Raw genomic sequence first — 15,774 nt, 5'->3', positions numbered from 1 at the left:
CTTCTCACCACCACCCATTTAGCTGTGCCAGAGGTCATGGGGTAAACTCCCCCTCTCCCCTCCAGCTTACTGAAGTCAATTTGGATGGGGTGAACCAAATGACTTGACTTTGCTCTTAAGTCGGAACTGCGAAGGTTAGGGTTGATCCAGTGCAGAAGGGATCCAGTTTTGTGTGATAGTGTGACTGGATAGCGTATCTCCCCACGCCCCCTCCAACCCAACCCTCTCCTGACGTAGAGGCCAGTTTGACCTTGAGATCAGTCGGGTCTCCATCAACCCATACTCCAAGTGCCTTCGAGTGATTACGTCCCTTCTCGTTTGGTCTTTGACCCGTTTGGGGGGTGGTGGAGAGCCGTCTTCTCCAAAGTTGTGCGTCTCGCTCCTGTTTAAGTCAATACGCGAGGGAGAGAAGTTCTCAAAGTCCCGAGCCACTTTGTGGCTTGCTTCCTCAGATGTAGTCCCCGCTGTGTTGTCCTCATCTCGCAAAAGAGCACACAAACACAGGATCGCAGCCCCAGGCTGGCATCTGCCTGGAAAGGAGCCCCGGGCAGGCCTTACTTCTGAGGAAGCACACGCAGGATCACCCACAACTAGGGGAGAATCCTTGGAGGGAAGTTTCCAAGTGAGCAGGGAAAAGTGGGCTGCAGGCGACACTCCCAGGCCAGGGAGTCCAAGGACTGTGCCCAACGGGGGTCTTCCTCCTCGAAAGGAGACCCGTTCAAATTATGGGGCCTCAGTCCCATCTGTTTCTTTCAATGGGCGGGAGTAAAGGTCAATCCTACTCAGAGGAGGCCCACTGAATGTAACAAGCATGGTGAACGTCAGTCCATCCATTTCCACTGGGTCTACGCAGAGTAGGAGTTAGCTGGATACTTTCTCCCGGGGGCTGGTAGAAGAAACCCACAAAGCTTTCAAGTCCCACTGGCGCCTCCCAAGCTCTGGCTGGCCCAGGGCTTGCCTCCCAGCCGGCCGTGCGCCCCATCTGGACTCCCCCCCAGCCTGCCCACCTGAAAGGGTCCACGGCGCTGGTCCCGTGGCTGCCCTGCTGTGCGAGGTTGCAGAGCGGCGCCCCAAGGCCGTCTGCCGAGGGCGTGCTGTAGCCCAGCCAGGGCTGTGCCGTCAGGGGCGCCGTGGCCAGTGCTGCTGCCACCGCTGTGGCCCAACAGACAGTGCCTTCTCCTTACCAGCTGGGCCGGTACTTGTAGTCAGCGAATGCACCCCCTGATTGCCTGCACCACCCCGCCCTTGGTATGCCACTGTGAGGGTCTACTCAGAGTGTGTAGTATGAAGATGTTTATTTAAGACATTCTACAGCATTAGAGAAGCATAATTCCTATGTAGACTGTAGACTGGGATTGGGGAACCTCGGGTCTAGGAGCCAAATGTGGCTCTCCAGGCCTCTCTATCTGGCTTTGGGACTTTCTCCAGGCCACACACCCCTCCCCAGTGACATCCCTTACTGGCCCTGCTTTTCATCCTACTCTGGGTAGAATGTGTCCTTGAAGTCTGATAATGCTTCAGGCATGCCTGGATGGAGGATGGACAGGTATGTGCAAGTGTGTATAGAAACGTGCCTACTGTACAAAGATAAAATTCGCATTTGTTGCTGTGCCTGCTTTTGCCCATGGCCACCACTGGCATGTGGCCCCTGGAAGGTTGCCCACAATTGAATGTGGTCCTTGGGCAGAAGATAGTTCCACATCCCTGCTGTGTAGGCATAGACAGCACTCAGATACAAGAGGCCTTTCTGCACATGGAGCAAACCGCCATGTTCACGAGAGGAGCACACAGAGCCCTGTTTTCTTGCGAGTTGCTGCTTTCTTTCTTCTGACTATCTGGTGTGGAGAGACTAGGAGCAAGTGTCCTGAATCTGCTGCCCTTTTGATCTGGCCCCTCCTTTGCAGTTGACAACTATGCGACGGTGGCCAGGAGAAAAAGAGGATGGGGATTCTACACCTTTAATAGCTGTGAGGAAGAGAGTTTTCCGCCAATAGAGTTTGTCATGGAGGCATTTGTGGAGCATGGGAGGGATGCTGCAGCTCAACAGTATATGATAATTTTTTGTATGAGGCCTTAACTTCAGTGACATTGGCTGCTCCTGCTTTATGGTGGAGTTTTTTCTGACTGATAGATTGTTGACAACCATTCATTCTAGCCTTGCATACTTCTACAATTCTTGGTAAAGAAGGGACCATCTTTTTGATATTGTTGTCAACAAGCCTTTTAAGTGGAGATTTTTATTCCTGTCTTCATCTGTATTGGAACTAATTTTAATGTTTTTTATACATGGAATGGTTTTTAAAATTGGAAATGGCTTAGAGATTATCATAACAAGTAGTATATAAATTGTTGATTTTTAAAAAATAACATTTATTTAGGTAAAAGCACTTTTATACCATTTAATATTTCAAAAATCTAAGCAATGTACTGTCTAAAAAACAAGGAATATCACACTGAAATAAAAACAACATAAATCCAGTAAAACGGCAATATAAAAGCATATAAAAGCGAATAATACAGAAATTCAAATGATTCAAACACATAAAACAGGGTCCAGTCTTATGGATCAGGGAAAGTCTGGGCAAATAAATGTTTGTATTGTTTTTATATATGGAATTGTTTTTAGTTGTTTTATATTTAAGGAATTGTTTTTAATTGTTTTTACACTGTTCTTGGTTTCATGGTTGCAACCATTTTATTTCTTTTATAATTCTTTATTTTATTGTTGTAATCTACCATGGGACCTTGTGCTGAAGGGTGGGGAAGAAATCTATTAAAATAAAGAAAATAATGTGTTTTACTCTGATTTCTGTCGTTTTATTTATAAGCCACCCCAAATATTTTTTTATTAAAGGAAGGCATATAAAGACTTAAAAACATAAAATAAAAACGGCTACCTTATAATTGCATTTGGCCACAAAACAATAGCAGTAATAATATGAGTTATTGGGGGGATGGGTGGGGTGTTGGTGTTGTTTTATTTTTCCTTCCTTTTAAATCTTCCTTGCTTGGTATGTTGTGGCAGTTGTTTGAATGTCACCCAGGTGCTCATTGGTTTTGATTTTTTCTTTTCTCCATTTTTCAGCAGCAGCAGCAGCAGCAGCAGCAGCAGATGCCTCGTAGCAGCCAAGACGAGAAAGATGAAAAAGAAAAGGAGAAAGATATGGAAAAAGAAGAAGAAAAGCCAGAAGTTGAAAATGACAAAGAGGAACTGACAAAGTAAGTCTGACCACTTCTTCTCCGTTCCAGCGACCAAAGAGCCAGCAGGACAGCACCTGCTTCTCAGCTCCCTCTTCACTGTCTCTGAGGCACGAGGCAGAAGTGTTCCATTCTCATATGTTGGCTGGCAGAATTAAGGCTCAAGGCATAGTCCCACATGGCTCTTGGTATGTAATAAAGTGAAAGTACATAGTGATTGGGTTAGGCAAAAGGTGGGTGTTTCCTAAACAAAACAATAATACAAGCATTCCCTTTATAGGAAGCTGCCTTATACTCAAGCTGCGTCCACACCATACATTTGAAGCACATCTTATTTTGTATTTATTTATTTATAGAAGTATTTGTATACCACCTCTCACAAAACTTCAGGGCAGTGTGAACATGAAAACATTTTAAAATAATGCAAAACAATCTTTAAAATGACTTTCCATTGGGGGGAAATATTATAGTTCTGTCAACACAAAAATGTCTTCGGAGATGTCTGAAATAAAAAGTGAGGTTGCTTCCTGAATCTCTGCTAGAAGAGTGTTCTACAGCATGGGATTGGCAACACTAAATTTAAACCACATGCCTTTCCCCAAAGAACTATAACACAAAGGTAAATTGAGAGCCAAACACAAATATAAATATAAAAGACCAAAACTGAGTGGTTTTATATAATAAAAAATAAATACATTGGGTTTTTTTAACTAACTGGTATTATTCTAAATTATTTTTTATTCACATGTATTATTTCTGATTTATGCAGTTATTTAAACAACTTACTAGAGGTCCACAACATACACTTAAAGCGCATTCAACGCACATACTGTATAAAGCATGTGACTTCCCCCAAAGAATTATAAGTAGTGTAGTTTGTTAAGGATGCTAGGAGCTTGTAGCTCCATGAGCAGGTAACCACAGTTCCCAGGATTCTTTGGGGAATTCATGTGCTTTACATGTGCGTTGGATGAGCTTTAAATGTATGGTGTGGATCAATCTTTAGTTTCATTGTTGGAAATATTTTTGCATTTACTGTTTGTGTATATGCCAAACAGCATATGTATGTATGTATGTAGTCGCACATTAATGACCACTGAAGAAGATCTTTTGGTTGAAACACTTCTGGTCCTTTCTATTTCTTTTTGTGTTTGGTTCTTTATTGTTAGAAATCACCTTTCTCATATCAGTGTTATAGCTATTCATTTTATTTTTTCTGTTCCCAATTTGTTTGTCATCATTGCTCTACTACAGAGAGACACTGACAAATAATTGTTTATTTACAGAAGCCTCCCCACTTTGAAATACTAGAATTCAGGTTCATGCAATGAAACTAATCAGTATTAGCTTCAGGACAGAGAGGAGAGACCATTTGTTCATACTGTTGACTGTTAACTTACGGAATCCACTGCCACAAGATGTGATGGTGGTCACTGGCTTAGATGGCTCTGGAAGGGGATTGGACAAACTAAGAGAGGATAGCTTAATCAGCCATGATGGTTAAGTGGGCCCTTCATGTTCAGAAGCAGTGTACCACTGAACACCAGTTGTGGGGATAAGACAGCTCAGGAAGGCTTCATGCCCTATTTGTGAGCTTTCACACATGCACAAAAAGAGAGGATCAATGAAAACCTTAGAAAAAGGTATGCATGTACATGTACACACACACAACTACACAGGGTAATATGGCTCCCATTGAAATTCAGGGAAACACTTTGTCAAGGGATATGTTTTTATGCTCTTAACAAAAAGTGCTTAAGACATATTTTCTGCTACAGCACATCTGAGCTGTTTGTGAGCTTTCCAGAGGCATGTGGTTGGCTGCAGGATGAAACAAGACGTTGGTCTAGGGCAGGAGTGGAGAGGTGTCGGCCTTCCAAATGATGCTGGACATCAGCCTTGACTGTTGACCATGTTGGCAGAAGCTGAGGGGAGATACAGCAACATCTGGAGGACCAGAGGTTCCCCACCCCTGGTCTAGATGGCGGCTTTTATGACTGCCCCCATTTCATTTGTGCAAAACTTCACAGTGTGCAACTGCACTGGCACATTTCACCTTTGTGTAGTGTTGCAACATTGTATGTTTCAGTGATGGTGCTACATCTGGTGCCTGTCCTGCTACAGAGCATCAGTATGCTGGTGCAGGGACTGTTAAGATTGATCCTGCTATTTCTGCAGCAGAGCATTGCAGTAGAGGCTGGGAGTGTTTGTGCCCTCTGGTTAATAGGGAAGTGAAATGAGCACTGCTTGACTTCTGTGGGAGATTTGGCATGCTTGCTCACTTTCTCTAATTGAGCTTAATCCTTGGCTTAAAAGAGCATCTGGTTTTGTGGCATCCAGGCTCTGTGAGGTGTTTCTCAGCAGATCTTTTTTGGGAAGATAAATGAGGAGAGAAGCCAAGATGGTTTGGCTGCCCTGGTGTTCAACCTGTCTCTGTCAGGTTCCTCAACAAGTGCCTTTCTTGCAAACTGCAGAGGAAGAGATGAGAAATCAATCAGAGGCTGATAGTGAACTTCTATACCTCCCACTCTGACTCGTGCAGGGAGAAGAACGAGGATACATCCGGCGAGGACAATGATGAGAAAGAAGCCTTTGCTTCCAAAGGGCGCAAAACTGCTAACAGCCAGGGCCGGCGCAAAGGCCGCATCACCCGCTCAATGGCCAGTGAAGCTAGCAACGAGGAAGTGGCTACTCCCCAGCAGAATGCTGAACTGGGTATGTAGCAGCCATCTCTGGATGGGTGAAGCAATGTACCTAACTGATAGGCATGTGCCCATTTATTTATTAAGGCATTTCTATACCACTTAATCGTTCGCATTTCTAAAAATAAACCATACAGAGAACAAAACAGTAAAATGTCATCCTGAAACTAAATGCTGATGCTATCTTAAAATGCCTACTAGAATAAGGAAGTCTTTGTCATGAGCCTGAAATTCAGCAAAGAGAGTGCCTGTCTAATCTTAGTTGGGAGGGAGTTCCACGGGATTGAGCCACAACGCTGTGAATGCATAGGTGATAGGTGCTAACTTCAAGCTCCCTGGGATCAGCTGCACCACTGAGTTCCCCATAGGGAATCAGTAGTGCAATCAGTCACAGCTGACTTGCTGTCACCACCAATCAGTTGATTGGCAGTGCCAGTAAGCCTCCCTTGACAATGCACAATCGAGAGTACACTTTAAGGCTCTCGATGGGGAACTCTGTAGCCAGCTGATCCTTGAAAGGGCTTGCAAAGAGCCAAGCAGGGCTCTGCAAGCCCCTTCCCCCTTGTAAAGGGCTTTGCTCAACCTTTTGTAGTGCTGATGATCAGCTGACAGGGATCTGTCTCAGCCCGACCAGGAGAACCAGGAATTGAACCTGGGACCTTCTGCATGCAAAGCATGTTCTCTGCCACTGAGCTGCAAACCCCAACTTCATGCCCTGCTTGCAAAGGCCCAATGTCTTCTATGGCTTGCTGCTTTTGGGAACAGAATGTAGGTCTGGAAAGACATTAATCTTACTCCTGCAAGGCAAATCTGGTGTTCTTACTGTCATATGCACACCTACTATTTCTGTTCTTGTTTGGAATTGCATTCTCCAGAGCTGGGATGAGAATGAGCAACTGCAGCTACGTACCCACCTTTAATTTGGTTTTTGGTAATCCAGTCTTTGCGTGTTCCTCCTCCTGGGTTAGATTTTAGTGTTATTGTTGGAATTTTAAGGCTCTAATTTGAATTGTATGTTTTTGTGTTGTGCCTCGCCCAGAGTGGCTGGACAACCAGCCAGATGGGCGACTAACAGATTTAATAATAAATAATAAATAAAAATCCTAACAGGGGTGCTCACTGGAACAAGATGTGAGAAGCTTTGGGGCTAGAATAATTTTCCCCTGCTCACTTGCATGTTGGTATGCCAACTTTGGAAGAGTTCCCTTTCTCAGCCACTTGAGGGCCTTGGAATACTGAGAAATTTCATCCAGGGAAATGGGCATGTGTGTCTGTTGCAGGACTGGAATATATACTAATGAAGGCTGTAGCTTTTATAGAATTTAACTGGTAGATTAATCAACCAAAGCCCTAGTTGATTAACCAATTGCAGGGAGATAGTTTTAGAGATGTATAAATTGTACCCATGGTGTGGAGAAAGTAGATGGAGAAAACATTTTCTTCCTCACTCATAATGCTAGAACTTAAGAACATCCAATGAAGTGAAATAATGGGAACATCCAGGACTGTCCGGTTCAGAGCGGGAATCATGAGTTCGGAGACAAGGGTGCAAGGAACTCTTGCTTTATTAACGTAATGGATACATCAAAGGCTGAGCGCCTCATAGAAAAGACCCTATGCTAACTCACTGCAAGTCCCTAACTACCCTCTAGACATGCTGTGCAACGTGTGATGAAAGTTGACTCAGTGCCCCATTCACAGCGCAGCAGTCTTAAATAGGAGAGGTCTTGGAGCGTAACCTCTCACTCCTTCGCACACACGCCCTCTGCCCTGTCCGCTTCTCCCTACGTCGTGAGCGCGGTGAAGGGGGCGAGTCTCCACGGGCTCATCTGACAGAACAGGGTTCTATCTGCAGGCGGGGAAGCAGAGGGCTGGGAAGCGTCGGGCGTCTCTGGGATACTGCTTGGCACAGGAGGAGTTACTGCTCTTTCAGAATCCTCCCCTAATGGTTCTGTGGGGGTGCTTGATGGCTGAGCACTGTCCCATTGAGGGGCAGGGCCATCCGTGGGAACTGGTGGGGTGGCTAGCTCACTCTTTTTCTCAAGGTCTGGGCTAGACTCAACAACAGCTGGATCGTCCATGCCCGCTGACGGCTGAGGTGCCTGCAAGTCATGCCTTCCCCCTCCTTGATCCTCAGGAGAGAGGCTGGGCTCAACACCCCTGGGCTCAACAAGGACAGACAAAAGGAAGAACTTCTTCACACAGTGTATAGTAAAACTATAGAATTTGCTACCACAAGATATAGTGATGGCTGCTGATTTGGATAGCTTTGAGTGGGAATTGGACAAATTCATGGAAGGTGGCTGTTAGTTGTGATGGCTATATATTACTTCCACTGTCAGAGGCAGTATGCCTCTCAATACCAGTTGCTGCGGATCACAAGTTGGAGAGTGCTGTTGTCCTCGTGTCCTGCTTCTGAGTTTTCCATAAGCATCTGGTTGACCACTTTGAGAACATGACACTTTGGTCTGATGCAGCTGCAAGGCTCTTCTTAGGTTCTTCTTAATTAGTGACTCAGGATCTTAATTGGTGGATATCCAAGTCAAGGGCTTGTTTACCCGGTTCTACTAAGCTCTTCTAGCTCTTCTAGCTCTGCTACCGAGTGAATGAAAATATCTTACACGGTTTCCTTTCATAACAATGAATGGTAGCTTCTTTTTTTCCCTTTGTTGGTAATGTGTGAAGTCTCTTAATATTTCATTTGATGCATTATGAAAGTACTCATTTTACAGTTTTGGTAATGAGTAGATTAATGTAAATCAAATTGAATCAACTAACTGATTTGTATCAAAGGCAGTTGATTAGTCAACTTAATTTTTTTAAAAAAAGAATTGAATATTAGCCTGCGATGTTTCATGCTTGCCTTCTGCCATAAAAAATGAATGAATGATTGTCTTTGGGAAAGATTGAAAATACCAAGTCCCTGCTATGCTACTCTCTCTCCTTTTTAAAATAAAGTCCCTCACCCGTCTCCCTGCTAATCTGTGGTCACCTAATACTGCCAGCTTGCTGCAGCCTGCCTTAATTTCTGATGGCTGTGTTGCTGCTTGATGTCATTAGTGTGTTGCCATCAGCTGGCTGAGATCCAGTTAAAAGCCCAGCTACTGCCAAGTGAGTTCTCTTGACCCACCCTTGGCTTTTAGCAATGTATATTGAGTCACTGCAACAATTGCAATAATAAAACTGAAGGACTTTGCAAAGTGTTTACAGTGGGAAACCTAAAGGTTGCTCCCTAGTCCAAGATGTTCCCAAACTGTGGTCCATGGACCACCAGTGGTCCACAAGCTTCATTCAGGTGGTCCATGGCTTGTCTTTGGATTTCTGGTTGACGATGGAAGATGGCACATCCATTGCATTAAATATTCATATTTGCTTTTAATTGTATTTCGGTTGCTTCTTGTGGCTGTATAACAAGGTAAGAAACAAAAGAGTGGCTGTATACTATAGCCAGCATGGATTCTTCACATTCTGTAATGTTAAATTGAAAATACCCCCCATGCCATTCTGATGCTTCCCATAAGCTCATTTCAAAACAAAACCTTACAAAACATATAGTCCTGAACTCAGAAACACTTGTTTAACAACCCTCTAAATTTTCATAGCGATACACAAAACAGTCAGAGAGAATAGAGAGTTCAAAGTGTAAAAAAAGAGAGAGAGAAAAACCAGACCCCTTTTGGACATTTTTCTGTCACCATTCTCATAATTTGTTGAAATTAATTAAAAATCAGCGTTCACAGAGTACCTGTAATCTTATTACTGACCTTGCCCCATACTCTGACCTTCATCTTCTGCAGTTTAAAAGTTAAAAAAAATGCCTGGCTGATTTTTAATTAATTTAAGAAATTTAGCATTGAAGTTAATGATAAGGCTGGGCATGCTCAGTAAGAACCAACTGTCAGTGTTCTAAAAGCCAGACTCACACTTGCTGGGCTTGCCTAATCAAGGGGCCACACCCACACGAGACCTTTATGTCACTTTAGACAGTCCTGGCTTCCGCCAAAGAATCCTGGGAAGTGTAGTTTGTGAAGGGTGCTGAGAGGAGACTCCTATTCCCCTGACAGAGCTCCAGTGGCCAGAGTGGTTCAACAGTCAGCTGCTGTCCCACTTGGAGCCAAGGAATGCAGGCGCACGTGGTTCAGAAAGGTTTTCTCTTTTTATTAAAGGTACATCAATCTTAAAAGCCTTTCGACTCATTCTAGGAACTGTTTCCCTGACTGGTGCTGACTAAGCTTCCCTCTGGTCACAGACGTTGACTTAGCACCCCCTCCTTGTCACCACCCACTTAAGTAGGTTTCCCTTTTACATGCAAACGTTTGCTCTTTCAAACCGCTGGCTGTTGCTCTTTGCGCCTCTGCATTCTGCAAGAGCAGGGAGAGAGGGGCTGGACCTCGACTTCCCCCTCCAACTGACGGGGGCTGGTAGCCTGGGCAGACGTGGGAATCTGCAGGTTGCCTGACTGGGAATCTATCAGTTGGTCAGGTGGTTCCCGCGCCACTGGAGAAAGGGGCGTGCTCTTGGCAGCAACCTCTGACAGCTCTCTCTGCTCTTCCACAGGGAGAGTGGGAAGTTGGGGACGCTGCAAGCCCTCCTCCCTCAAACCCTCAGTCAAGTCCTCAAAGTCAGAGTTCTCCTCCCGTCCTGGGTCACAACAGCCACTCTGATTGAAGCTCTGTGAGTGGAACAGGGCATCTCCTAGCAACTCTCAGCACCCTTCACTAATGACATTTCCCAGGATTCTTTGGGAGAAGCCATGACTGTCTAAAGTGAAATGAAGGTCTGGTGTGGATGTGGCCAGGGACAGCGTTGGTTTAAATTTGGGTGGGAGGCTACATGTGCCTGCGAGAGGCTACTCCTAAGATGGCGAACTAAGAGGACGCCTCGCCGGGAGCTCCGTATTCTTGACAACGAGGAATCTCATTATCTACTTAACATTTAAGTTTTGCCACCTCTGATGGACTATATATCAACTTGTTTTATATCTGACCATTAATTGCAAAAACTACTTACAGACTGCTTTTGGAGGACTGTTTTATCCACTACAGCATTGCTTTCTTCCTTTCATCTTGCCCGGCTTGGACGTTTGCCTACTAGCGAGAGCCTTATCAAGTAAGCCACTATCATGAACTATAAATAACTAATGAATATCATATTGATGTCAGTAAAAGTTTTTTGGAATGTTTTGTCATACTTGGCTGCACTGCAGCTGCTCCTACTTTTAGTGTGGTGAATTATAGATCTGCAGCTTGCATATTTTCTTAAAGATATATTAGCCATTGGACCGCAGTGAATACTTGCTGTGAACTGTATTTTAAAGTGGCAGACATATTCAACAATATGGTTTTTACTAGGGAAAACTACAAAGATTTGGGAATTGTCCCTTCGCTTGAGCTTAATACACACTCTACTCAAACTAAGCAGGTGAAAATAACTCATTTCTATCCTCCTAAGGAGGCAATTTGTGAAGAAATAAAAGAAAAGGAAGTTGCTGATGGAAGTACGCGGCAATTGAACTTAGCAATGGACTGGTCAATGAATAACCTTCCAGACTGGCAAGATGACATTGGCGATCTGACCTCTATAAATCTGGCTCAAGAGATAGCCTGGGCAGAGAATAGGACACTACAAGGAACAGCTGCAATCCTCTTGGATAGTGATAAATTTGCCCAAATTGAACCCTCCCCAACTCAACTTTTTGAAGCCTCTGAATGCAAAGATAGTAAAAAGAATGTCACCTCAAACTATTTTAAACAGACCGAACTGGCCAAGGAACCAAAAGATTCAAGCAAAGAAAATGCCTTGATAGGTGAGATCTGGCTCCACTGGATGGCAATGGTCTTAGACCGAATTTCAGTGTTTTTAGCAGAATCCAACCAACTTTTAACTACCTTAACGGAAGCCTTTATAAAATCTGACCTAAACCGTGTGGAGAAGGTTATAAGTTCGCCTTTAACTTCAGTTGCTAGTCAAACTGTACAACCAAAGTGTCCTTCCATAAGAGATAACAAGAAACCTAAATTAAGACACGGAAGCGCAGAAATAATACTGCTAGGTCGATTAAGAAGAGCAAGAACATTAAATCTTTAAAGAGCCATTGTAGCTGTAAAATGAAGTTTGAAAATCTTTTCAAATTACTCGATGTACCACCGACACGGGGCAAGAAGATGGCGCAAAAAAAGATTTCTCAACCGGAACAAATACAGAATGTTAATAACAAAGTTACACAAGAACCTTTGGAGGCTTCTCCCCATCTATTACGGCCTAAGATCATACTACAGAACCAGATCCTTGATCAACAAGACCCCTGGTCAATTGTACATGTGCCTCCTGTAGAATAAAAAGGTGGGGGAAACCCTAAAAAACAATGATACTATTCACATTGCTTTCCTTTTTGAAAGAAAAAGGGCTTCCCCTCTGCCCAGTGCCCACCCATTCAATCTCCTCCCCTCCCCCTTCCTCCCTCGCCTTTCTGTCCTCCTCCTCCTTCCCTCCCTCCTCCCCCATGGTCAGTTTTACCTATCCTAAGCATGATCGCACAGGACTAAATCCCATTGAACTCAATAAGCATGCAAATGATCAAACCCGCCCTCCCTTCCTCCTCCCTCCCATCACCTCCCTTTTGCCCCTTCCCTCCCCTGTCCCCCTTCTTCCTTCCCTCTAATCTCCCTTCCCACTCCCCCATGGTCAGTTTTAGCCATGATTGCACAGGAGTAAATCCCATTGAACTCAATAAGCATGCAAATGATCAGACCTGCCTTTCCCCTCCTTCCCCTCTCCTCTCCCTTCCTCCTCCCTTCTTCCTCTCCTCCCCTCTTTCTTTTTCCTCCTCCCCTGCCCACTCCAGCCCTCCCTCCTTTTCCTCCTCCCCCCATGGTCAGTTTTACCTATCCTAAGCATGATTGCACAAGAGTAAATCCCACTGAACTCAATAAACATGCAAATGATCAAATCTGCTTTCCTCCCCGTCTTGCCTGCTCCCATCCCCATGCCATGTGGTCAGTTTCACCTATCCTAAGCATGATTGCAGGGGAGTAAATCCCAGTGAACTCAATATGCATGCAAATAATCTATTCTTAGCAAACCTGCACAGGATCCCATTTCTTACCTCTCAGATTAAAAAGCAGAGAAATTCACTTATAGGCAAAAAACCTTGCAGTTTAAGGAAGTGCCTATAGCCAATAGATATTTCTGTCAAATTTTAAAAAGTAGGGAAATTGGGCAGCTATAGTGAATGCACCAGGGGAGCAGGAGACCTGACCTCCTCTCTGAGATATTGCACTGCCCTACAAATTGGTCAAAATGCAAACCCAATTTGGGTTGGTCTTTCACAGTCCAATCTACTTGCTGTGTAGCTTTCGGAGAATTTGGTAACGTGCTTCTGAGCATATGGTGAGCGGTGGCAACATCTGCAATCAGCCCAGATAACAGAAACAGCACATGTGCTGTGCTGATCTTGTTTTAGGGAGGAAGCAACAATATTAAAACAGTTGATAGAGTTCAGATAGTCACTTTAAATATGTTTGATTTACTTTGCAATTTTAGTGACGTTTCCTATAGTAAATTATTTTCTTTTGTTTCTGTTTCTGTGAAGATATGAAGTACAGCAATGGTTTGCAACAATAAAAAAAGCTCCAAAAACAATTGTGGAATAATGGCACTGACTATTCTGCAGAATAGTTTCCAATGGACATGAGGAGTGTCCTGGTTTGCATAAGATAAAAACAGTGGGAGGTGAAATATATTCTAGTAAAATTCTAGGCGTGCTCTATGTTTTTAATTGACCATGCCCACCTTTCCTTAAGTGGAGTGGTTTAAGCATAGTAGGCTGAAAACATGCATCTTGGGCAGACCAAGTTTGTTTTTTCCAACAGCTACATTCATTGCTTGAGTAGCATCATATTGTAATCAGTCTGATTTTACATCAAAGTGCAGTTTCAGATTTAACTGTTAATGCACCCAAACTAGAAATAGAGCATAATCTCCAGATTGAAACACAAAAGGCTGTCTTCACCATTATATGACATTGACCAATAAAAAGGCTTTGAAATTAATAAAAACCAATTTGACACAGATTTCTAGGATGAATAATGAGAGAAATATAATTTTCTAGGTTAGATTCTCTGTAAAAACAGTAGTAACACAGGAAAGAAGGAAAGTAAGAACAACACCAACAAACGTACAAAAATGTAGTTCTCCATCTTTGGAGATGGCAGGTATTGCTGATACTCACCATATGCTCAGAGGCACACGTTATCAAATTCTTCCAAGCTGCATAGGAAGTGGATTGGACTGTGAAAGACCAACCCAAATTGTGTTTGCATTTTGACAAATTTGTAGGACGGTACAGAGCCAGTGTGGTGTAGCGGTTAAGATATTGGACTATGACCTGGGAGACCAGGGTTCGAATCCCCACACAGACATGAAGCTCACTGGGTGACCTTGGGCCAGTCACTGCCTCTCAGCCTCAGAGGAAAGCAATGGTACACCCCCTCTGAATACCGCTTACCATGTAAACCCTATTCATGGGGTCACCATAAGTCAGAATCGACTTGAAGGCAGTCCATTTCATTTCACAATATCTCAGAGAGGAGGTCAGGTCTCCTGCTCCTCTGGTGCATTCACTATAGCTGCCCAGTTTCCCTGCTTTTGAAAGTTTGATAGAAATATCTATTGGCTATAGGTGCATTCTTAAACCACAAGGGGTTTTTTTGCCTGTTAGTGAATATTTTATTGTATTACAATTTGAATTCTGTGGAATTCAAATTGTAATACAGTACAATACACTACTATAATTTTAGCAGTTTTCAAATGGTCAGTGGGAAGAAAAGCTTGGTAACCACTGCCCTAGACATGTTACTGTATCTTTAAAAACAATTTATATATATTTTTCCCTTAGGAGATAAGAGCACAGTACACTAAAAACCAGGGCTGTGGAGTCGGTATGCCAAACTTTCATCTCCGACTCCTCTATTTTTCTACTGTCCGACTCTGACTCCACCCAAAATTGCTTCCAACTCCACAGCCCTGGAAAGTGCTGTAAATGTCTTTTTAAATTGGAAGCTCTCGTAGGAGCATTTTTATCGCTGCCTGAATATGTGCTGATCTTGGCATCACAGCATTTGTCTTCATCTGGGTCCTGTGTCATACACTGACACACAAAATGTTTTCCATCTTGAGTTATGGTGAAATGCTCAACTACAGCTGACTTCATGGGAAGCTTCTTTGACATTTTGAATTTATATTTTTAAAAATGTGTCAATCAAAATTTATTTTGAAGTCTGAGTCGGTACATTTCTACCAACTCCAACTCCACCCAAAATTGCTAAAAACAGTATAAACCAACAATAAATAAGCAATACAAAACAATAAAACTCACAGCAGCCCAAAGGACTAGGAGGGCTCAAAAGCCTGCTTAAAAAGAGAAAAAAAATAAGTGCCCCCCCTCCCCCTAGTGATGGAGACATACAGATCTCCTGGGGGAGGGAGCTAGAGAAGGAAGGGCGTAGGCACTACAGAAAATGTCTTCTTGTGCATTATCATTTTATGAAGAGAGCAAGAATGGTCTCTGTGGAAGATCTCAGTTCTCAGGTAGGGTTATATGGAAGCAGGCAGCTGTTCGGGTAATCTGGGTCGTATCCACATGCATATATTTAAAGCATTATTCTACTACTTTAACAGTCTCGGTGAATCCTGGGAATTGTAGCTTGTTAAGCGTTTGGGAATTGTAGCTCTATGAGGTCAGCGCCCATGACAAATTACAGTTCTCAGGATTCTCCATCACTATTCAAGTGTATTCACATTTTAAATGTATGGTGTGCATGTAAAAAAGAGCATGTATAAAGAATGGAAGGAAGGACGCATCACCAAGGAAGAG

The 15,774-nt window shown here is 43.6% G+C and overlaps 1 protein-coding gene across 19 annotated transcripts in view; it reads left to right on the top strand.

Moving 5' to 3' along the window:
* NCOR2 (nuclear receptor corepressor 2) overlaps window positions 1–15,774 on the top strand; it is a 477,973-nt gene that overhangs the window by 301,670 nt on the left and 160,529 nt on the right. For 16 of the 19 annotated variants that reach the window (XM_061603067.1, XM_061603079.1, XM_061603080.1 and 13 more), the window contains 2 exons: window positions 3,086–3,219; window positions 5,741–5,913. In XM_061603067.1, coding sequence (XP_061459051.1) covers window positions 3,086–3,219; window positions 5,741–5,913 — 307 coding nt within the window. The remainder of the gene's footprint in view (window positions 1–3,085; window positions 3,220–5,740; window positions 5,914–15,774) is intronic. The other 3 variants (XM_061603066.1, XM_061603078.1, XM_061603076.1) reach the window with 1 other exon arrangement.

The sequence above is a fragment of the Rhineura floridana genome, chromosome 19 (genome assembly GCF_030035675.1).
Source record: "Rhineura floridana isolate rRhiFlo1 chromosome 19, rRhiFlo1.hap2, whole genome shotgun sequence".
Classification (NCBI taxonomy): domain Eukaryota; kingdom Metazoa; phylum Chordata; class Lepidosauria; order Squamata; family Rhineuridae; genus Rhineura; species Rhineura floridana.
The sequence above is the reverse complement of the archived record's forward strand: the minus strand, read 5'-3'. Positions and strand labels throughout refer to the sequence as shown.